Below are 23,727 nucleotides of genomic sequence, written 5' to 3'. Positions count from 1 at the left end.
GCAATGCACCAACTACTCACAGAAGTCACTTGGTCATTGAATTACACTGCACACTTAAGGAACACAGTTCTGACAGCAGTAATTTAATGACTTCCTAAGGGTTTTTTTTTTTTTTTTTTTTTAGACACATTTTTTCTTTGTTTTAATTACAGTGTCATGCCCCACACAGTTCTTTTTCAAACCCAGTAACTGTTGTCAGTGTGTGTAACAGCTTGCAAAGCTTATGACATAGGACATAAAACATGTCTTTGGAATAGATTCCCTCTGCACATTAGATCATGTGACTCGTGTTAGACTGTTTTAAATCAATATTGAAAACACTTCTTTGTGGCAAACAGTTGCCCCTAACTTTTGGGACATTGATAAGTGAATGTTATTGTGTTTGTTTGAGTATTTTTTTAGACATGTAAAGCACTTTGGTCAACTGGTGTTGTTTTAAATGTGCTATATAAATAAATGTTGATTGATTGATTGATGTGATGCAAATCGAACTGGAACTTTAATAGAGGTGTTAGACATTTTCAGTCTTAAATAACATTATGATTTTTTTTAAGGTAGCTATCTTTAACATGGTCATATAAAATACTTGGTGGATTTAATAATAATAATAAGAATAAATTCCTGTTTCATTCATTTGAGTCATTATTATAATTTGTAATAAATATGTAGGCTAATTATATGACAACAAGCACATAAGAATGACTTTTTTCATAATCTGAAAACATTTTCAACATCTTTATAAAATGTATTTTATTTAGTTTACATCCACTATGTAAACCTTTCTCCTGGAATGCATACAATGCAACTGAAACTACATTTTTTTTGTTAATTTTTCAACTAAATTGGTAACTATAGTTCATTTGATTTTTTTTTTATCCAATATGCTACACATATATGCTACACATCAAAAAAGGTTTTTAGACATACTGGTCCATCAAGATCTACACATACAAAACAGTAGCATTTTACTGAACAGACCTCTAATGTTATATCTGTCATATTTAATTAAAAAAAGACAACCTTTGCTTCTATTAGCTCAGAGATGCTCGTTTAGGCATTTGCTCTTGCTCAGAACAGCAGATTGGCATCCATATCCTCTGTAGGAATGAAAACATGAAAAAAAAAAAAGTGTTTGATTTATTTAAAACGTGCATAAATAATGCATTTAAAGTGAATGAATAATAAATTAAAATCACTCTGAGCTAGGGCTGTGCAAAAAATCGAATGCGATTTTCATGCGCATCTCATCAGTAAAGATGCTCCTGTGATTAGAATTACATCTCCAGCATGTGCGTTCAGATCAGGGTTGCCAGGTTTTCACAACAAACGGACATGAAAAACAATCGCAGACTTGGCAACACTGGTTCAGGTGGAGCGGCAGTTACTACACAGAGCCGTAGTCTACCGACAACTAACACAAAATCATTTTCAAAATCGACAAAGAATCGCCTGCGATTTTAACATCGATTTTGTTTAGATTGTCAGTGAATTACGGCTCGGTTTAGTAAATGCCAACCAGTGTTGCCAAGTCTGTGGTTGTTTTTCCATGTCCGCGGGTCGAAGCGACCCCAATACAAATAACGTGATATTTAGCCCCCTAAAAAGGGGAATTTTGTGTGTGTGTGTTTCCCACGTTGTGTTCCCATAGGAGTGTCTTTACTGATGAGATGTGCATGAAAATCGCATTCGATTTTTTGCACAGCCCTACTCTGAGCTGTTTGAGATGAGGCCTTCAAAATAGTCTTACCTTCCTTAATGCCAAAGCAGCTGCACCACTCTTTGAATGAGACCAATTTGTCCTTGTCAGCATCACACTTTTGGAAAAAGACTGAGGTACAATGCTCCATTGGAACTAGGGGAACGCGCAGTGGAGCCAGCTCAGAGTGAGAAAGAAACCTGCAACAGCACAACGTGGGAAACACACACACACAATTTGTTTAAAAATGAATTAACATAAGGAAGAAAATCTTATGAGCATATTTCACATCCACTTCTTTTGAAAGACCAACATTAGATTCTTTATAAATAAATCTAGACTATAGATTTAGAATATTTATAAGTAAATCGTTCGTAGGCGGATTTCCCCCACACTGCAGCTTTAAAGCCTCTGTCTGACCACTGACGTTGTGGAGGATATTGGCACCAAGTGTCTTTTTCTGGAAATGTCCCTCAACCACATCCTCACGCCGGCTAAAAATATTACTGAACCTCCTGTATGAGTAAGTCAGAGTTAGAATAGTTTCTGCCTCAGACATCTTGCCCACGAATTGCCCTTTCGTGACCAATCATACAGTATGCACATACTGTAGAGCTCTAAGCTCAAGAGAATTTCCCAAAATCGCATGTTCTCGTCTAATTGGGCAGCTTTAAGCACATTTCAGGATTCAGGGATCAGAGATATTTTTATCAGTCTTTTGGTCAAAACTCTGGCTGGAAGACAAACATTAGAAGGAAATCTGACTTCATTTACAGAGATATTTGGGATTTCTACTTTCTGGTAAACTAAAGAATATAGCAAGCAGAGGTTTGTTCAAACACACAGCCCTCACTTGTCTGAAGGATGCTGGTCCATCTGTGCAAACTGCCAGTGCACTGGATAGATGTACATGTTGTAGTTCTTCTCAAAGTCCTGCTGAAGAATCTCAACGGGGTGATCGTCTGCATGAAGACGTCTCTCACTCTCATAGATCTTCTGAACCTGTTGAGCATTCATCAATTCATTCAAGGGCTATTTTTTAAAGTAGTACATCAGCATTGTGTATTTTACTGTCAAAAGTTGGAGATCTGAATAGAATTCGTCTCCCGTTTATTGCTTTAAACATTCTAATTGCCTCTTTGGGAGACATGTGATATCTATATGATTAACTGTCCCGATCTGTCCCGTATCTTTGATAGACATACCCTGATACTTTGTTTAGCTGTGAGAAAGCCAGGAGACATGGATTCATGCTCATATAACTGCAAAAGCACGTTCTTCAGCCAATCTCGCATACGCAGAGGGAACTGCACCAGCTCAGACTCTGGACATGGAGGAATGACTACCAGACAAAACATGCAAAATAAACATTAGGAGAAATAAAAACAGACAAAAATGAAAGAATTGTAAGAAATTATGTAATTTAACTGAAGTGGTAATACTGATTTTAGTTTGAAGTGTCTGAATTGTTATTGCAGAATCCATCTTGGTAAATCTGAGAGCGGTTTCTGAGACATTGTTAAGAAATCTCCAGATACTCTACATAAAAGTAAATCTTTGCATCTATATTTACACCTAAATTTTCACAAAATTTTGCCTCTCAGGTGCTAACAATTAAAATAAGCATATCAGTGTTTCTTACATTTGCAGGATCCAGTGTAATCCAGGTGAAGTCTGTGGCCTATTTTGGTCCCCTCAAGGACACACTTGGTGGCAAAAAGCTGACAGGATGTGTCATACGTCTTATTGTCAGTTCCGCATACCTACAATGAAAATGTCCCAATGACAATAGCATATTACTAGCAAATGGTATTATTATACTTAGTTTTTTTCAATCAGTATCTGTTAATTATATGTTTAATCTGTAACAGAATTTGTAACTATTCACTCTCAAAAGGTACAAAACTGTCACCGGGGCAGTCCCTTTCAAAAGGTACCAATATGCAACTTTGAGGTACTAATATGTACAATTTAGGGGTAAATGGGTATGTACTTTCTAGCTTTTGTAACCATTTTTTTCTGAGAGTGTACTTTTGAAAGTTAAAGCAGTTTTACTATAATCAGCTGAATGCAATTTAAACTTATTACTTATACTTACATGCTCAAAATCATTTTCACTGGGAGGACATTCTGATGGCTCCTGACACACACAGACTGGTTTGTTCTCATCATTGATTTTGCATGTCTTTCCTCTTTTACATCGAAAGTTCTCGCAGGGGTCTGGATAAAACAAAGACAGAATGTGTAAATTAAAAGGCTCTCACAGAGACATCTAATAAAGGTTATATATAACAACTTATATATAACAAAAAAATGCCAGCATTCCTTTGCCTCTATTGGTTTGGATAGAGTGTAAAGCAGGGGCTAAGGCTCTCATTGACTTCTTAAGCTAGGGCGGTTTAACAGTCTATGTTAAAGAAAAACTCTGCTCAGCAGATTCCTAATAAGAATTCGGGGCTATGTAGACAATGTTGAAACAACAATCACCATCTGGCAACCCTTGTCTGCTGGGCCGATGGGTGGGTCGAACGTCAGGGTAAAGCTCCATAGCGGCCCTGATCTGTACAGGATTCATCCCCACCAAGCGAGACTGCAAAGAGGCACAACCAACACATTTAAACATTTGAAAAAAAAACTTTGCAGGGTATACACAAAAATATGGGGCCTAATTCAAATACTTTAAACTAGCGCACCTGCTTAAATGATCCATGATCCAAGCTTTTTCTTACGTATTGACTTCCAATCTATTAACTACTAAGAATAAACTTAAATGAGATTCTTCTCATTTAATTGCTTTTGTTCACACTAACGGTTAGGTTTCGCGTTTCGTTTCATAATCATTTAACTTCAGTTTTGCTGACTTTTGTGTTTTAGCCGCAATTAGCATAAAAAAGAGCAATAATATAGTTTGCACTGTGTATAAAAAGCCTACATATGGTATTATAAGCAAGCAGTTAAACTGTTTGTGGTGTTTAGTGAACTTTTACTTTACTTTAACTAAGTACTAATAATCCATTTAAAATTAATTTAAAATATTAATCTACTAAAAGCACATGCGTAGGCTATATACTGTACTAGCATGTATTGGGAAAAGCTTAGAGTCTGGTTGTGTGTTCATCTAAAAAAAATCTCATCTACTTTAAGATAACAATATATGTGTGATGCATTTTGTACCCATTTCCCATTCTTCTTTCTGGTTTTAGGCTCTGTATTTTCAGTGGGCTCCTCCAGTTGTTCTGGGTCTTTCCTATGATTATGTTTTTCAGGTGCTTCCACTGCACTGGCTTGGTCACTCTGCATCTTCTCCAGCTGCTGGTTGCTTCGCTGCTTCTTGGGTTTGCTCTTCCCATGGCTGTTGCCTTTATTCTTCTGCTTTGTCTTCTTGCCACTAGACAGACTAGCATCCTCAGATTCAGTGCTGTTCTTCTCATCCTGTTGATCACTCTTCTCTTGTTCATTGTCATTCTCAGAGTCTTGTAAAGGCTCATCTTGGGTTTGTTCTGCTGGCACGTCCTGTTCTTCTGCAATGTCCTCAGAGTCAGTGTTGGACTGCTGAGAATCATAGTCAACTGTGACTGTGGGAATCACATCTTCAGCTGTTTCCTTTGTCTCTTTTTCCTTAGCGTTGATGGTTGAAGCTTTGACCTCCTCCAGCTTGGTGGGTAATGGCTCTGAAGCATCACGGTCAGCTGCATAGTCCAAATCAGCTGGTATCTCTGACTCAGTACTGCTGTCGGTCTCATTTGCATCCTCTACCTTGTCCTCACCTTCTCTTTTTTCAGTTCCATCTTCATTCATCGTAGATTGTCCATCTTTCTTTCCCTCCTCCGCCATCTCCTTCAGTTCTTTGTCTTTTTTGGAACGATCATCATCTTCATCCTCCTCCTCAGGGACCTGTAGGAGCTGAGACAGTGCCTCCTCACTCAGGAGCAAAGGTGTATTCTTCTCACCTTCCTCTGAAACTTCAAGCTTTTCTGCCCCTGCTTGCTTCATCTCCACAAGGCTCTCATTCTCCTCACTCTTGTCCTCATCCTCTGGGTCCTGTGTGCTGGACTCAAAAGGCAGAAATGTGGGCAAAACTGCATCGTTTCTGTCATGAAGCTTCACTGACTTTTGCTTAAAAAAAGGAAAAAAGGAAAATAATAACTATTATTATTATTTTATTATTTTAAGTTTTTTTGTTTTGTTTTTTAAAAGCCTACATTTAAGCAACATATAACTGACTGACAATTAAAGTAAATGATATATCCTGTATTAATTTATAAAACAACAAAAAAAGAAATATTTTGATTGAATTACAGTTCTTTAACAAATCAATCTAGTGAATAATTCAATGACTCTCCCATATAGATGTCAGTTGTTTGTTTCTGAATGAATCAAAGTTTCTGAACAATCTTTTTAATATTTTCTATATAACATAATAATTTTTTTTTCATGTAAAATGTATAATTGTATATAATTTATACATATATTAAAATACTGGCACATGGCTGAAAAAAATGACTTGAAAACCATAGGAAACACAATTTAATGCAGAAGTATACGTAATTTTATTTAGGTCTATGAGTAAATGTAATCTTTTTAAGGATTACCTGCTCTTTTGGAGTTGGGTTGTGTTTGACATGCTGATTTTTTCCATGAGGTTTACTTTGTACCTAAAAAAAGATGATATATAGATAGGTTGATGACAGACAGTCAGATGATAGAAAGATATCTCACCAGGTAGCAATAAGGACAGTCTACTACAACGCTGACATTTTTTTTCAGCATCGACTTTGTGTAGATATGGCACACATGCACACGTTATTCCACACGATGTTCACTGCTTTAATTACAGAACAAACTGTATTTACCCAGAAACAATCTTGTTTCAGCTGCACAACTCATATAAATTCATACCAACATGAAATTGCATCGCTGTTTATGTAATCCTTCCAACTCAATTATTTGAGATTATCTATGGCTAACCACTCTGTTGTCATTTCCTGGAGAAATGCAAATATTTTGCCAGTGAAGTATTGTCCTTCTATGTCCTGATAAGTAACCGGTGTTGAGAACTGAAAAACATGCCTCGGTCTTATGATTTAAGCGAGGCATTTTGTCATTTTAAATCTACACAATTATCCTTTCATCAACCACTGTGGACTGTGGGATTGATTTACCGCCCAGCAGAACTCCATTTAAGAGTTAGTCTACTCCCATTCCGATCCCAAGAGTAAGGCAATGGGATAATATATAGCCATGTTTGTGATTAGCTGTGTCAAACCCTCTCTGTTGGCCCGGATCATATATTACAACAGATTTCATTACAGCTTACAAGGCTCCTGCTGATTTATCTGCACACTTGATAACATTTGATTGACTCTCTAAAAGCTCCTCGTCTCAAATTCCCAACACGCATATTCCTCATTGCTTGCGTTTTAAATGTTGTTCTATCAAATATGTTCTTGGAAACTTCTTTTGGGTTGGGTCTGATTCCATTTGGTTCTTTGACCTTTGAGGATGATTGTTGGCTTATAGAAATATTGCTGAATATTTGGAGATTTGACTTACATAGGTAGCCAGTGCTGAGACCAAAAGGCAGAAGAGAAACAGGTCTTTCTTCATCTCTAGATTAAAAAACAGAATCAATAAGAGAAGAGAATTACAGAACAGAATACAGAAGAGTATTGTGTCCTATTTTAAAACTTCCTGAAAAACTGGAAAAAAGTTTTTCTGAAAAAAAAAAAAAAAAGTGACATGATGTCCCCATTCTCTATTCTTTCTATCTAAGAATTCTGCTGTTCTGCCCTCTGGGCCGTTCTCACACAGGGTTCAGAGTTCTCCATCTGTATGCTGGCCATACTCCTGCCATGACACCCCAGCATAAATCAGCCGCCTCAGTTGTCGTGGTAACAGGGCCCAGGAGATGAGCCCCGCTCAAAAGTCACATTCAAAGTCCGGAGGGGCAAAGCAAACATCAGAAGCTACTAGACTGGAAAAAGAGTTGACTAAGTACACAAGCTTTTTGCTTCCTGCACAGAGACAATGTGCCTATTATTGGCCATGTTAATGTGGACAATGACTGGGGTGCAATGGCATGAAGATACTGCATGCCAAAAGATGATATATAACCATTCATTATTAAATTATTTTAATACTTAATTAATACTGCAATAAAAATGCAGTAAATTTATAACAATGACTTAAATTTCACAGTTCACAATTTCATTTCAATAAAAACTTTGTACTTTCAGAAAACAAACATAGAATAAACAAATTAAACTTGTGCTAGAAGAATCTCCAGCAATTAAAAACTGCAAATAAATGAAAATATACATTGCTATTAATACGCCAACATGATATGCATCATTTTTTTTTTTTTTTTTTGCATTATCTTTTCTTTCATTTTATCTTAATTATTAATCCAGAAGTTATCATTTAATTAATTCTCTATAAATTGATTTTTGGGACTTACCTGGTTTGTGATGTCGCTGATAAAAGGGGAGGAATTTCGAGTCACAGAGAGTCAGCGAGAGGCAGTCAGTCAAAGTACCTCTCACTCCTTTCTGCCTCCCCTTCAGCACTGTACATCAGATGCCCTTCATCTGCACCCGGACATTCACAAAGAGACACAACTAACTGAAGATTCGGTGGGGGGTGCATGGGGAGAAGAACAGAGCAATAGAGAGTCACTCCAAAGCACACCGTTACAATTTAACCTTACTCAAACATTACTAATGTATCTAATGTTTCCACTGTATTAGCATTTTTAGATTCAAAATATTTAACAAACTAGTTATGTTTTAAAATAAATAAATAAATAAACTTTAATGCATTTACAGTATGTGGAAAACAAAGAGACCTCCTGGTGATTGGCAGATTTTCATATTTTGACACTATATGAGTTGTCCTGTGTCAGGGAATTTTGACATTCAAAGCTAAAACGGATATTAAATGCCACCTGTAGATGGCGCCTAGTGTTTTTGCAGACCTTTAATCTTTGCCAAACTGGCTGCCACCAGAGTACTTTATTAATTGTGCACCTATTTTAGTATCAGAATATCAATTTGTTTTGGTTCTTGTGCTCATCAAGGCTTTATTTATTTGATCAAAAATACAGGGGAAAAAATGTAATATTGTGATATATTATTTACATTTCTATTATTGATTTTCTGTTTTAATACTTAAAATTGTAATTTATTTCTGTGATCAAAGCTGAATTTTCAGCATCATTTCTCCAGTCTTCAGAGTCACATGATCCTTCAGAAACCATTCTAATATGCTGATTTATTATGAGTTTTTTTTTTTTTTTGGAAACATTTTTTTCTGGATTCTTTAAAAAGTAAAAAAAAAAAATCCTTTAACTAAATTACAATATGTTCTAACAATTAGTCTTTACTAGCACATTTTATCGATTTAACACATCTTTGCTGAATAAAAGTATTCATAACAAAAGAAAATAAAAAAACAATGTACTGACTTTTGAACGGTAGTGTATATTGTATATCAAGATTTCCATTTTGAACAAATGCTGTTTATATATATTTGTGTGTGTGTGTATTTATAAAAGTATCCTGAAAAAAGTATCACAGGTTCCAAAAATCATGAAGCAACTGTTTCCAACACTGATAATAAATAGCATAACAGAATGATTTCTGAAGGATCATGTGACTCTGAAGACTTGAGTAATGATGCTGAACATTCAGCTTTGATCACAGGAATAAATGACAATTTAAAGTATATTAAAATAGAAAATGTTATTTTAAATCAAAAAATAAGATTTATTTTTATTTGTTTCTGTTTTTTTTTATCAAATAGATACAGCCTTCACAAATTTTACTGATCCCAAACTTTTGAACAGTAGTGTATATCTTTAGAATTTGCAACAAATAAACATCTTAAAACATATAAAAGATAGGAAAACAACACTGGACCTTAGAAAACACCTTGGAATTTTCTTAATTTTTTTACATTAACAATATCAACATTAACTACTACTACTACTGCTACACTACTACTATTAATTATTATTATTTCTTTTTCTTTATTTTGAGCGCTTGAATATTAGAGCTCTAGAATATTTGAATAATAATAATAACTACTGTAACTACTAGTAAAATATTTGTCTGTTTCTTTATTTGGTGCTCTTAAATATTAGAATATAATACAATAATATAATAATATATAGAATAAGAATTACTACTACTACTATATCAATGATAATAATAATACATTTCTTTATTTCAAGCTCTTGAATATCTGTCTCATCTGTCTCACAGCCACCTTTTCTATATCTACCTTTTATCAGGAAATCTAATTATAACAGCAAGCAAATTCCACTCAAATTGCAAGAGATGAATATTCACTAGTGAACCACTATGCATTGTTTTACATTTCCTCAAAGCTTTTATCAGTAAATATCTTGGTGCGCTGCTACATCTGGGTTTTCGGGTACACTGCAATGATTAGGAGTATGATTGTGAGGAATGATTGTAAAATGGAAATATTCCACTCTTTACCAACACACACACACACACACACAAGGAAAAAAACAGTAGCACTCCATATATGGAGCTCCAGGAAGTTGTTAAAAAAATAATAAAATAAAAACTGTAGGGAAACGTTTATATAGGAATATTTATAGTTTATAAGCAAGCTATCATAAAAGAAATAAGCCATTTGTCATTTTCAGCATTTTGTATCCATAATAAACATATAGAATTTAAGTAAGGTATATACAGTGATTGTCTATGGAACATAATAAAAAAGGCCCGTTTTGGAATGCTCTCATTATGGACTTCCTGTCCCAGTGTGGGATTAGACAGTACTCTTAGTCAGTATTTAGAGGCCACACACCCTATAGTTTAGCATCTTAAAATAGACACGTACAGGAGAGGAAGTTTTGTAGTGTGTGTCATTGCATTATGTAAACATTCTTACTGTGGCACTCTCATTTTCTTGTATATTCCAGCTCCAGTTAATGTGCCCCCACAGTAATCTGAGTGTTGGCGAGCAGGAAGTGATGCTGTTACCTTAATGGAGAGTCAGCCTGTTAAATAGCACTTTCTCTAGACATACCATTAAATTCAGTGTTTAGCTTTAGCTATAAACACTCTCTGTAAAGTACTCTCGTTCATTTACTCTTCTGCTTTCTTGGACTTTGCATTCGGACTACTAGAAGAGAAAGGTAAGATTTTCATACCTACCCAATGCATTATTTTTAAGCAGAAATGTTTAAAGAAATGTTAAAACAATAAATTATGTATGGATTTTTATTCTTCAGATTTTATATTCCAGAATGAAACCTGCCATACTGATTCTCTGTCTGCTTGGAGCAGCCTATGCTAATCCAGTGAGTACTACTGTGAATAAACTTTTCATGTCCTTCTGTCTTGCCATACATTTCAAAGAGTGACGAGTTTTTTTTTTTTTTTTTCTTGCATTATCACACAGATCTTGCATAAAATGGCTATGGAGATGATTCAGCATGCATCCAACTCTGTAAGTGACGCTCAGTATATTTTAAAGAAACTTTGTGGTAATTTTTCAAAAATGTTTTAGGTAATGTTGTCCTTATAATCTTTTATATTCCACAGTCGGAAAGCTCTTCAATATCTGAATCTTCCGACCAGAGTAATACCTCAGAAACTTCAGATGAGGTGTGCTTTCAGCCAAATTCCACATCATATATATATATATATATATATAATCCATGTCAAATTTCTACCAGGAAAAAAAAAAAAATTATATATATATATAATTAATATATAGTGCAGTATTAAGTTTTTTAAGTCTTTTTTTATAATTTACAAATAAAACATACATGCATTATATATTTATTTGCAGAAGTCTATGGAAACGGTCTCCGACAGCAATGTAAGTGTGACAACTATTATGTCAATAAATCTAATGAGAAAATATTTCAATATATTTTGATGATGTTAAGAAAATAGGCTCACTTCACTTCCTCTGTTTTTCTTGACAGAGCTCAGAATCAACTGAATCAGACTCTAATGAACCGGTATAACTACTATTTACTTTTTACAAATGTAGACAAATCACTAAACAGATCAATATGATTGCAAATGTCTTACCATGTTTGTTTACACACATATATATATATATATATATACATTTTTTGTTTTTGTTTTTTTGTTTCAAGATCTCGAGTGAAAGCCATTCTGTGGAAAGTCTGGTAAGTTACTTTGCCTTAATACAACCTGAAACTCATGCTCTAAAGCGTATTGACTGCAGAGAAATTGATATCCTGTTTACTCTCCCACGTTCTGTCATCTGTGCTTATCTAGATTGGAAAAAGTGAGACCGCACTCACATCAGATAACACTCAAAGCAGTAAAGAGAATGCTCGTAGGGTAAGGAACGTCCAATTTCACGCATCGTACAACAAACGTGTGGTTACACAGGAATAATGACCATCATAATGCATTCATACAGGGCTGGATCTACACCCTCAAATGGGTCCATAAGAACAACAATGCATTTGTGCAAGAGACCAGCCAGTCAGAAGAGAATGACATCAAATCCACCAGTGATGCACCAAAAACAAGTGAAAGCAGTGAATCAAGTGAAAGCCAGGAAATGGTTGCTCTAAACAAAAAGGAAGAGGATAAAAGTGCAGACACAAGTGAAAGCACTGAAAACCGTTATAATGTTGATGGTACCGAGTATAGTACCAGCAACAGCAGCAGCAGCAGCAGCAGCAGCAGCAGCAGTAGCAGTAGCAGTGAAAGCAACGAGTCCAAAAACAGTGCAGTCGACAGCGAAAGTCGCTCAACTGAGTGCCAGCCAGGGGCTAACAGCCAAGAATGTGACAGCGAGGAAGACTTTCTGGATATCGGTGATGATGGTGCAACCGACCCTTTCAATGGCATCCTAATGCCTGATGTCACTGAGCCCTAGCAGCAGTTTAAGACATAATTTATGACTCAATGCTCTGATATCTACAAGTGGAAATCCCAGGAATATATTAAAATGGGAATGTTCTATTAAGGAAAATATTTAAAGGTTATGTAAGGAAATTTATATAATATTAATATAAAGCATTAAACAAATGTTAATAATACTGTATTATACAGTCTGTTTTTAATTTAAGATTACACATTGTAGGCATAGATTGATATTTTTATTTTATACTTTCTTTTTTTTATATTTGCTTTTTATCAATGGATATCTCTGGAGCTGAAGTTGTGTCAGTATTTTTTATATAGATTTTGTAGCTGTTAATTTATACTGTTGGTATTAACCCTTTTCAAATAAATAAAGTAAAGAAAAAGTCAAGCATTGCATGAGTCCTGTATTTCCCAGGAATTCTTAAAGCTAAAAAGTTGCATATGCAAACACCATACATTACTAAAATGAAAGGGTTGCCCTAATGCAATCCAAGAGTAATTACCAACTTCATTGCCTGTAATTTTACAGACTTACTTCATACCTTTGCACAAGCATGCCTCAACAATAAAAAGAGTTGTGTAACATCAAGCTATGATAGAGCACTTTGGAATATTGCAACTATTATGTGTGTGTGATTGACTTATTCACAAGTAATATATCTATCTGTCAAATGCATGCCATTGCTGTTTTAATACCACAAGATGGTGGCAAACTTGTGGGGTTTCCCTTAGGCAGAGCATCATGAACTCAAACAAACATTACATGCTGAGCGGGACTTTCTACCGTTTCATCTGTGCTGCTTTTGGCAGAGGGATAAAGATTCCTTACTCTAAGAACGGGGGTTTAGACATTGTAAGTTTGTTAATTGCTGTATAATTAAAATGACTGTTTTATGGTTCAGTCTTCAGATAACAGACTAAGCACCACTGGTTTTCATTGTCTAGACAACTGAAGTGTGATCCAAGATAATGGCAGGTATCATCCATTTGGACATGAAGGGGTAAAAACTTTAAATAATGGGTATTTTAGAGACTGCAATATATTATGTGTAAGAATTTGCCAGATTTCCCAGTTTAAAAAGACAAAATAAAATTGGCAGATGCCATTTTTCTCAGAGTTTATGGTTAGCTGCTCAGCTGCCAATGTATTATACGGTACCATCAAATTAAACAATTTTGTATAATCTCAATATGAATGCAGCACTCATTTCACACCACATCATTGTCAAATTGTTTTGGGGTGAGCAAGCAACACTTAGGCTAAAATAGTATAATCTCTCTCTCTCTCTCTCCGAGTGTGTGTTTGTTTACATCGTAGGCCAAGAAATGTTCATAAATGTAGGCTAAATAAAAGGACCGAAAAGATTCATCATTTACACCGCTTCCAAACTTGACATTTTTAAGAATGTTGGTAACCAAGCTGTTTCAGTTCAATTTACTTTCATTGTAGGACAAAACATTCAATGGAAGTCAAAGGGAACTGAAACTTTTTGGTAACCAGCACATTCTTCCAAATATCTTTTGTGTTCTGCAGAAGGAAGAAGGCAAAGTTTGGAAAGAAGTGAGGGTGAAAAAAAAACATTCTTCATATGTTGGTGGACTATCCCTTTAAAAAAACGTCAAAAAATGTTTTACTTGCCCTACTTTCATCAGATTCATACCTTAGCTTCGTAACTTCATAAAAAAATCTGTCTTTCTGAAAGCCACCTTTACCAGAGAGCCAAATTCAACACACTCTTCATAAGGGACTTTATGTGTTGAAGTCCAATTACACTGCGTTTTACTCTGTCCGTGAGCGACGCCACAAACTAGAACGTTATAATGAAAGAAACAGTGTACTCTTAACCGCGTCGCGTAGGCTGCTAAGTACAGGTCGCGCGCAATGTTCGTGCACACGCAGCAGGCGGCGTCAAGCTGAACTGTGATCTTCCAAAACCTGATAACACACCGAGGAGCGCGGCAACTGTCTCTAAAATGTGTAAAATCTAAATTAAACCACACACGTCTCGACCATTAACTCTTTTGATGACAAAAAAGGGGCTGTAACCGAACTATTTTTTGACGTTTAATGTGAAGTACGAGAAAAAAATATACCCAATTTGAGATGGGGAAGTCCCCGCAAGGAAATCCCCTCTTCATAAGATAATTTCGAAATTGAGTGAGGCTCTCATAGGCTGAAGCTTTCTGCCTTTGGTCAACAGCAGACGCATGTAGTAAGCCTATGACACTCAAACCTGTGCAATATATGGGAAAATCGAACTTTATGTATTGGTTTTAACGCGCGAGCGGATTGTTCAGAATGGATGAGATAAAGAGAGAGAACGACGCGCTGAGGGCGAAGTTGCGCAGCTGCTCTACACTCAACACATTTTACCACGAAACACAACAAGAAATGGCTCGTTTAAATCAATTGGTCACCTCCAAAGACGGAATTATTGCCGATTTGAAGGCAAGACTGGGGAAGTATGATAAAACAGTGGTCATAGAGGGAGAGGAGCCCTATATTGTAGGGCCGTCGAAATCTCTCATCGAGAGTTTGTGTAAGGAAATTTGCAAATTAAAGCAAAACCTCAAGGAGTCAGAGGCAGACGCCGCCCAGAGATTGGAAACCAGTAAAACAGTAAGATAAAACACATTTTTCATTTGTCTTCCTGCTTCTCCTATGCAATCATCTACAATATGTCAAGTTAATTATTTTTCCCTGTACATCTCGCCATCTAAAGCACTGTAAACATTGTAAAATCCTAGAATTTTTTAATCAAGAAAACACAGTAAGATAAGAATAATAATAATAATAATAAAAGAGCTTTATCCAGCCTACAATGATTTGGTGGTCCTAACTGATGGTCTGCCAGTCTTACAATTTTAAAAAAGTACCCGAAACCCTTTTAAAATGGACCAGCCTGATTTAAGTGAAGTAATTTAAGTGATATTTTTCAGTTTATGAGTATACATTTGTTCAGCAACACATGAATACTTCACAGTCTATGCATTAGATATGGTGAGACAAGTGAATTTCTTATTCCGTTCACCTGTCAGGAAATGGGCTTGAAAAAGTCTTCTGACTGTTTGCATGTTCCAGGAGATCCAGAGGTTGCAAGAAACGTTGAAGGAGAAGGATCAAGAGCTGGAGATCATCAGGGAAAGGCCTGACCAGGAGAAAGAAAGGGAGATCCAGCGACTGCGCTCCAACTTGGCCGAAAGCGATCGGACACAGGCCACCAGGGCCGTCCTTTGCAACTCTCTAGCTGAAGAAGCCGAGCAGTTGAGGACACAGCTGGGGGCCACCGTGCATGTGTGCCAGGAGCTTTTGGGACGGCTGGAGAAAGAGAAAAGCAAGACAACCATGACGGATCAGAAAACTCGAGCAAATGAGGTGTGTTTGGGGAAACTATCAGCATTCTACAACATCTGGACCACCTTTAAAACACTTTATTTAATAACTATATTTGACTTTGCTTTTTGTATCTTCATCAGCCGAAAGAATCCCCTGAAGTTCCCCATCTGAATGTCATCATCAGCAAGTTAGAAGAGGAGAACGACCAGCTTAAAAAGAGAGTTGCATATGTAAGGCTCACATGATGGAAATTTTATTTGATCATCACCCACTGACATTTGTTTTACCAGTTTCATTTGCAGAAAATGTCACTCAATACCTTTTATGGAAAGACATAACAATGTAAAATATTCTTGGAAAATGTCGTGTCATTTTTGTCTGTTCACATCATAAATACATGCCTCTGTTCCATCTCAGGTGGAAAGTTTAAACTCAAAGTGGCAGAAGTATGACTCCAGTAGAGAGGAGTACGTGAGGGGTTTGTGTCAGAAGTTGAAAGAGTCAAACGGTCTGGCATCCGCAGGTCCGACCCTGACCCAAACTCCGGCTGCGGGCAGTGTGGCTTTGTTCCAGCAGGAGATTGCGCGGCTCAACGGCCTCCTGCAGGATAAGATGATGGAGTGCGAGAGACTCGGCAGAGAGAGGGATGACAGTAAAAGAAGAGACCAGGAGCGCATTCAGATGCTTGAGCAGCAGGTCTTTATTATTATTTTGAATTCCTCTTAAACAGGAAGTCATGGTATTTTTGTTACAACAAAGGTGAGAAGTAGTTTTGTTTGGCGTGCTGCCCATAAACCAAAAGACTTTGTTCTCCTGTAGGTTTTGGCCTATATTGAGGACTTCAAATCGGAGAGGGCAGACAGAGAAAGGGCTCAGGGTAAAATCCTGGACCTTCAAGATGAAGTTGGGCGACTTCAACTGCAAATACGCACACAGGCAAGTCTCAAAAAAATAATAAATAAATAAATAAATAAAAGCCTTAAAGAATGAAAGTCTTGAAAAGATCATTTGCTTTTTTTTGGCAAGGCAAGGTTAGTTTAGGTTGTAAAATGCCATGTGTTGGAACTCCCCAAAAACGTAATGATATTTACAAAAAAAAAGAAAAAAAAAAGGTATATACTATATTATATCCATTTTTTAATAATTACAAATTATTTTATTATTGTCATTTAATACAAATTAACCAACATGATACACGAAAAAAGTATAAAAAAAATATATTATTAGTATTAAATAATATTACATGGTTTTATATATATATATATATATATATATATATATATATATATATATATATATAAAATATTATGGATTGTTTTAAGTCACAATGAAACTGAATTAGCAACAGATCTTTTCTTCAGTTTCTTGATGTACATCTGAGAGCAGTGGATTAACAAAAAAAAAAAACCTTTTATATATATATATATATATATATATATATATATATATATATATATATATATATATAGAGAGAGAGAGAGAGAGAGAGAGAAAGAGAGAGAAAAATGAATTTGAGCGTGCAGTTGAACATGGATGGGCAGGGTTTAAGTGGACTAAATTATTCGAGAAGTCTGGAAAATATCACCAAAAGAGAAATCTGTCATGACTACATTTTGATTACAACATTATGGGGTCAAAAAAAAAAAAAGAAAGAAAGAAAAATACATGGATGATTTGTGACACAATAACATACTTACAAAATAGATTTTGATTAAATGCTGGATTTTTCCCTCCCTTTCTTAATCAAACTGGAAGAAGAGACAACACGCATTTCTACATGATTTAACCCATAAAAGTAGTTTTGGTGGTATAATTTAATATATTTAGGTAGATTCAGCTATATCAAATTAGATTTTTGACTTAAAACCAGAGCATTTATGATTTTTAACAAGTCACCACTTGTTTTCAGTGCAACCCGACCAGCATGAGACTTTAAAATCCAATTGACTTTAAATAACACGCATTGTTTCTTCATCACTCAGAGCGTCCAAGATGCCTCATCCTCACGGCGACTTCACATGGGCCTAAAAAAAGTTCCCCACCGACAGAAGGACACTGCCGAACCACGAAGAAACAGTCCCCCAGAAACAAGCTCAAAAAGGACTATCAGTAACACGGCACCGCAGGGAGCCGCTGAACTGCAGTGCCCTCGCTGTCTCACCACGTATGATGACGAGCACGCGACCGAATACCTAAACCACTGGGACGAGTGTGCCAAGCTGTGAGTCTCTCACCTCACTGACTTTTCACAGGGCACAGAAAGCACTGAGGACAGAATCACTACAAGCTTTCAGACTATGGGATGTTTGACAGGGTGTTGATGAAGGCAGGGGCACGTTTAAACAAGATGGAGTCGAAGGAAGAGCTTTTTTCTGGGGGGGTTTTAGGCTTGGCTTTACGATTGTGGGCTTGGTTGATGTTTAGAAGGTCGCTTGTGGCATAGGACTCAAGATATGACTTTGGGTTGGTCATTCCCAGTTTAAAGGCTTACTCACATGGCTGTCATTGAACACAGATGGTTTGGTTATGAAAGGTTATTCAATCTCAAGCATTTGTGGTTTATAAGTCACTGGGTTTTGCCACTTGTTTGGTATTATGGTTTTCAGCATGGTACATTTTGTCTAAGAGCTTCAATCAAATTTTTTGCTTAATACTGTATTGCAGATCTATGTATAATTCAGATGGATCGTAAAATTGGTATCATATACCTCACCAATGTGTATTCTCTTTATCAGCTGGTTTGCACTTTTTGCTATTTTAATTATTGCCAAATACAGATGATAAAAGAACATAACCTTTTATATTTAATACATAAGCTTCTTTATTAGACTGTCGAATATCATTCATGCTGTTTTTGTTATGGTGCTATTTGTAAAGATTATTGATCTATTTTTATATTTAATTTTTCGTCTAATTGTATGTGTATTGTTATTATCAGCCTTGGGCTTACATTTTCAATCAGAGATGTTCATTTGTACCAGAATATACAGAGCAGCACAGCGCACACTATTAATAATCTTTTGATAATCGACTTTCTGATTCATATATATGTATATATATCAAACTTTAGATTCCGATTTTTAAATGTCATTACATTCTCAAGAGTTTTAAGGCACCTTTTGACTGTGAGGTACTTGCCATTCGATCCCCCTCTGCAGTTGAAAACATTCTAGTTTTAAGTAAGAGAGGAAGTTCCCTACATCCTGGTAAATTGAGACCTGAAATTAGCACGTCTCAGATGTTGCCGATGACAAAATGGCCTCCTATTGCTGCACATCTGAACACTTTAATGGGGTTTTAAGGCACTAACAGCCAAAAATATCAAGTGACAAGAAGAAGATATCATAGAGATGCCAAACTAAGACAGAGAAACGTGATAACTATAGGAGGATTTATTTTTATAATAAAGTATTTGCTTAAGGACCCTTCTTGAAACTGTGTAATCTTGTTTGTGTCTGTGAGTGCTTGTACAGTCAAAGGTAATTTTTAGTAAGATATGGGAAACCAGACACTGAAAGAGTTGTGATAATGCTGGCAAGATCATGAGGCACAGTGTGTCATAAAGCATTAAACTCAAGTCCAATGGGATTTGGAAGTGTGTGAGTGTGTGCACAAGTAGTGGAAAGCCCCTTCCCAAGCACAACTGAATGGGCAGACTATAACAGCAGCAAATTCTCAGCTGTCCTGAGGCTTGGAAGTGAATAGAAGGAAGAGAAGCAGGCGACTGTCGGGTAGAGGGATATAGCGGGACTGGCTATTTAAAGGGGAGGAGGCTATGTGACCAAACAAGGCTAGTGTCTGTAACTGAAACTACATGCACTTGTACACCATCACAGAATCTAAATTCCTAATGTTAAACATTATATAGTTTACACATTATGTACCAAGCTAAACTGCTGCTATAGTTTTTAATTAAAGGCCAATAACACATTATCCAAGCCATTATGAAAACATCTGTGACAATATTTTGTCTGGAAAAACCTTGTGGGTTCATATGAGTTTCATATGAGGTTTAGAGGGATATTTTTTTTTTTTTTTTTTACATTTATTCTATGACACAAAATACCTCTTTGTGATGATTTTTTTTTTTACCACTCTTGAACAAGGTGGTTGCTAACAACATTTATAAAACAAGGATCACTAAAGTGATTTCTGAAGAGTGATTCTGAGAATTGAACTGTCAACTCAAAGCATAATTTGGCTCCTAAATATCTCCCTAGAAATGTTTGCGTTGTACTGTATCTGGGAAACTGGTCATAAGTACAGGCCCGTATTCAGATTACATACAAGATCACAGTCCCCTGAGTCAATAAACCCTTGATGAGCTCAGACGCACGACCCTATCTAGCTGCCACGGGGGTAGGAGGGAAAACTCCAGCAGGAGTTTCATGCCCTCTACTTAAGTCAAGTCACCACTCTCGAAATGACGTCACTCAAGCGCAAGCACACACTTTGGTAGATGCTCGTGGCCGTAGCGTGTCATTTTTCTACCTGCAGGAGTCATTTGTTTTGAAGTCATAGAGAAGATCGTGTTTGCTGTGAAGAACGTAACTGGAGATGCGAAAAGCTGAAGTGATGGATGTGTGGGCCCCGCTGTAGTTTTGTTCTTTTACGAAAACTTTTCCTTGGAGAAGTGAAAGGTTGGTTGGAAGGGATTCCCCACATAAACACTTCATGCACACCTACAATAGTGCGAGACCCACACATCTACTGCAGAAAAGCACACACACACAAAATCCACCTTCAGAAAGTGGAAATAATTAGGTCACACGATCACATGACTTTTACAGTATAACTATTCGCAGAAAAACCAAATGTCACTTACATAATTAGCTCCACAACTGATATTTAAAAATTCAACCACCACCACCACCACAAAAAAAAAAAAAAAAAAACCTGAAGTAGCCTATCATGGTGGATCTTGTTTACCCATTATTATCCTTAACTTTACCCTCCGCGTTGTTCAGAGAGGGAAAATTTTTATAAAATGCCATGCCAAAATAGATAAATATGGCCTTTAATCTTTTAAAGCAGGGTATTCCCAAGCATTGGCTAACTTCAGCGCTTATTTGGAAAAGCAGCACCTTATTCAACATAGATTGTTGTTGTTACCGACTGTGTTAAGAGTTATCATGGCCTGTTGTGTTATTTTTTTTGATAAGAGCGATCAGCGCTTAGACAGAACACCATTGTCAATTCCAGTATGTGGAACGATGGGGGTTTTCCCTCTTTTGAGTTTCTCCCCAGCTCTGGGCCATCCTCAATGAAAAGATCTTCACCAGTGATTACAAACTTCACTATCTCATCTCCGATCTTTGATTTCTCTCTAATAAGCCCAGCTCTTACTTTCTTTACGACCCTGTTATTGTCCAAATCCTGCTCTGGAAGACTGACTGTAGACGACTAGGCTCCACACGTATTCCACAGTTACAAATGTGGATGTGTATGCCAAGTCAATTTATCTTGCACTCTACTGATAATACCCAAATGTCATATGCAAAAGACTTTTTTTTTTTTTTGTATGGGAGACAAGATTCTTTATTTTTTTTAATTTGATTATTATTATTTATTGATTTATTTTTATTTACTGATATATCTTCATTCTCATTCAGTCAAAACAACTATTTTAAACTTCATGTTGAAAGTACAAATTGAATCTGGCCCCAAACTAGAAATGTCTTAGTAAAACAGATTTTACATAAATGAGGTAACTCCAGCATTGCATCATGGGTGACTAAAACTGGGCAGACTTACAAAAGCACTACCAGGAGATTCACAAAATCTCCCATTGTTCATTCTCCGATTTTCCAGGCAAACACGTGGTCAGTTTTCAATTATATAAATACATATAGCTAATTAAGTGATTTATTTTTTGTTTTGATGATTAAAAAATAAATATTGGGAGATATTTAGGAGCCAAATTAAACTTTGAGAAAATTACTGCACTAAAATATTTTTTCTTCCACTAGTTTTAAAATGCTTTTATTTTTTAAATTTCACATTTGTTTGATCAAAAGTACAATAAAAACAGCCATAGTGTAAAATATCATTGCAGTTTAAAACAACCGTTTTCTATATTCATATACCGGTAATTTAAAATGTAATTTATTTCTGTGATGGTAAAAATTTGATTATCAGCATCATTAGTGTCACATGATGCTTCAGAAATCATTCTAACATGCTGATTTGCTGCTCAAGAAATATTTTTTATCATCACTGTTTAACATGACTTGATACATGTAGCTTGATATATTCCTGGAAACTGTGATACTTTATGCTTGCCATTTAGAATTGCACGGCAGTGTAAAAATATGCTTAAATATGTTCTATCAATTATTGAAATGAGATCATCTTTTCCTGAACAAGACAAGTAACAGTTCATCGAACCTGTTATACACAGTTTCTTTGTTACAAGCTAAAAAGGAGGTAGGCGTTCCACCACAGCAAAGTAGTTTTTTTTTTTTTTTTTTCGGCAGGAAGTGAAGAAAAAAAAAAGCCCTACATAAAACAAAGTTTGATGATGACGGATAGTGACAAAAGTTCCCTTTCTGTGGGAGTCATAAGTTTAGAAATAGTCTGTCAAGTGGTTTCAAAGATTAAAATATGCCCTCCCTCCTATTTTAAAACAGGATTCCAAAAACTTTTTTGAAGAATGAGGTAATCTCACTTTTTGTTGCAATTTGGAAGTGAAAGCCAAAATCACGTACATACCTCAAAATTCTATGACCTTACACACAAAGACAGATCTAACTTCTGACCTATCTCTAATAATGGCAAAAAGAAAACAGTGTTTTTATTATTTTAAAAATGACTGATATTATTATTATTAAGGATTATGTCTTCTAAAAAAAAAAAAAGGGGTCGCCAAAATGATTCAGACAAAGTTTGGCTCAAATTAACCATATTGTGCCTAAATTCCCAAAATAAGATGAGGAGTCAGACAGGGCAAGCAGACCTCAAAATTATTGATAGGAAAGCAAAAAAAAAAAAAAAAACTCTGAAGGGCAGCATTTCTGAAAAAAAAAAAATAATAAAAAAAATAATTATATATATATATATATATATATATATATATATATATATATATAATTTTTCCTTCTAAATAATGTGAACCGGAGAAATATGCACAGAAACAAAAGTAACATTAAGTCTATTTTGGTTTTTATGCTAAAATCACAAGTAGTTTTGGCCTGTTTTTTTTTCTTATCAACTTGACAAGCTGAAATTATTTAAAAATATAAACCGAAATATCACCTTTATCTTATTATGCATTCAGTAGGGCACGCTTACCTGAAATAAGTAGTGTCAAATGATAAAATCTGAAATACTTTTATTTTAAGGTTTCTACTTTCAACTTGCACTTACCTCTCAGCAGCAACAATAATACTGCATACTGCTTCCAATGATGCTCACTGTTTGGATTGGAAAGAATGCTTTCCCTGACTTGAACCTGCCACACCCTGGTAATAAAGTCACAGGAAAGAAAACCAAGCAAAATAAACCTGACTTCACCTCACATTTTGAGCAAATTTTCAAGAATGTTTGCATAACTATTATTACTATTATCACTGTTATGATTGCTGAAGTAATCAGATGCAGTCAGTGTAAAACTTTAAACACTGAGTGAAAAGGGTTGTGGTGTTTCACATGCATCCGTTCTTACCAGAACGACGGGGACGGACCCGTTTGCAAGGTGCCAAGTCATGCAAATTAGGGGTGTTAGGGTGCTCCTTTCATGTTGATCTGCAGTCAGTGTTGTATTTCCCCTTGATTGGATAAGGTTAGGAATTTTATAAGTGTTG

At 35.8% G+C, this 23,727-nt stretch overlaps 3 protein-coding genes across 3 annotated transcripts; 2 read left to right on the top strand and 1 right to left on the bottom strand.

The window, feature by feature from the left end:
• Window positions 1–859: 859 nt before the first annotated feature.
• Window positions 860–23,639, bottom strand: sparcl1 (SPARC-like 1). The gene is made up of 12 exons (XM_059554296.1): window positions 23,287–23,639; window positions 8,154–8,317; window positions 7,250–7,305; window positions 6,289–6,351; window positions 4,871–5,812; window positions 4,184–4,286; window positions 3,795–3,916; window positions 3,339–3,459; window positions 2,902–3,038; window positions 2,550–2,698; window positions 1,748–1,896; window positions 860–1,097 (listed from the first exon to the last, which is right to left on the bottom strand). Exons 3-12 carry the CDS (start codon window positions 7,301–7,303, stop codon window positions 1,069–1,071), a joined length of 1,869 nt encoding a protein of 622 aa, XP_059410279.1. The 5' UTR covers window positions 7,304–7,305; window positions 8,154–8,317; window positions 23,287–23,639; the 3' UTR covers window positions 860–1,068.
• Window positions 10,691–13,020, top strand: LOC132143110 (uncharacterized protein DDB_G0271670-like). The gene is made up of 9 exons (XM_059553256.1): window positions 10,691–10,865; window positions 10,976–11,030; window positions 11,132–11,179; window positions 11,275–11,337; window positions 11,525–11,554; window positions 11,664–11,699; window positions 11,841–11,873; window positions 11,986–12,051; window positions 12,134–13,020. Exons 2-9 carry the CDS (start codon window positions 10,977–10,979, stop codon window positions 12,596–12,598), a joined length of 795 nt encoding a protein of 264 aa, XP_059409239.1. The 5' UTR covers window positions 10,691–10,865; window position 10,976; the 3' UTR covers window positions 12,599–13,020.
• LOC132143773 (TNFAIP3-interacting protein 2-like) lies at window positions 14,483–19,350 on the top strand. Its single transcript, XM_059554292.1, has 6 exons — window positions 14,483–15,208; window positions 15,671–15,964; window positions 16,066–16,155; window positions 16,343–16,621; window positions 16,745–16,861; window positions 17,908–19,350. Exons 1-6 carry the CDS (start codon window positions 14,888–14,890, stop codon window positions 18,148–18,150), a joined length of 1,344 nt encoding a protein of 447 aa, XP_059410275.1. The 5' UTR covers window positions 14,483–14,887; the 3' UTR covers window positions 18,151–19,350.
• Window positions 23,640–23,727: the final 88 nt, after the last annotated feature.

The sequence above is a fragment of the Carassius carassius genome, chromosome 7 (genome assembly GCF_963082965.1).
Source record: "Carassius carassius chromosome 7, fCarCar2.1, whole genome shotgun sequence".
Taxonomy (NCBI): Eukaryota; Metazoa; Chordata; class Actinopteri; order Cypriniformes; family Cyprinidae; genus Carassius; species Carassius carassius.
This window is presented reverse-complemented; position numbering and strand designations above follow the sequence as displayed.

Excerpts from the sequence above, each read along its gene's own strand:
- LOC132143110 (XM_059553256.1), top strand. The coding sequence starts at position 10,977 with ATGAAACCTGCCATACTGATTCTCTGTCTGCTTGGAGCAGCCTATGCT. Across the intron at positions 11,031-11,131 it reads GAGCAGCCTATGCTAATCCA|ATCTTGCATAAAATGGCTAT; the intron begins GTGAGTACTACT and ends ATTATCACACAG. Across the intron at positions 11,874-11,985 it reads GCCATTCTGTGGAAAGTCTG|ATTGGAAAAAGTGAGACCGC; the intron begins GTAAGTTACTTT and ends GTGCTTATCTAG.
- sparcl1 (XM_059554296.1), bottom strand. The coding sequence starts at position 7,303 with ATGAAGAAAGACCTGTTTCTCTTCTGCCTTTTGGTCTCAGCACTGGCT. Across the intron at positions 1,897-2,549 it reads GACCAGCATCCTTCAGACAA|GTTTCTTTCTCACTCTGAGC; the intron begins GTGAGGGCTGTG and ends GTGCTGTTGCAG. Across the intron at positions 1,098-1,747 it reads CTGCTTTGGCATTAAGGAAG|AGGATATGGATGCCAATCTG; the intron begins GTAAGACTATTT and ends TCATTCCTACAG.
- LOC132143773 (XM_059554292.1), top strand. The coding sequence starts at position 14,888 with ATGGATGAGATAAAGAGAGAGAACGACGCGCTGAGGGCGAAGTTGCGC. Across the intron at positions 15,965-16,065 it reads AGAAAACTCGAGCAAATGAG|CCGAAAGAATCCCCTGAAGT; the intron begins GTGTGTTTGGGG and ends TATCTTCATCAG. Across the intron at positions 16,862-17,907 it reads AACTGCAAATACGCACACAG|AGCGTCCAAGATGCCTCATC; the intron begins GCAAGTCTCAAA and ends TTCATCACTCAG.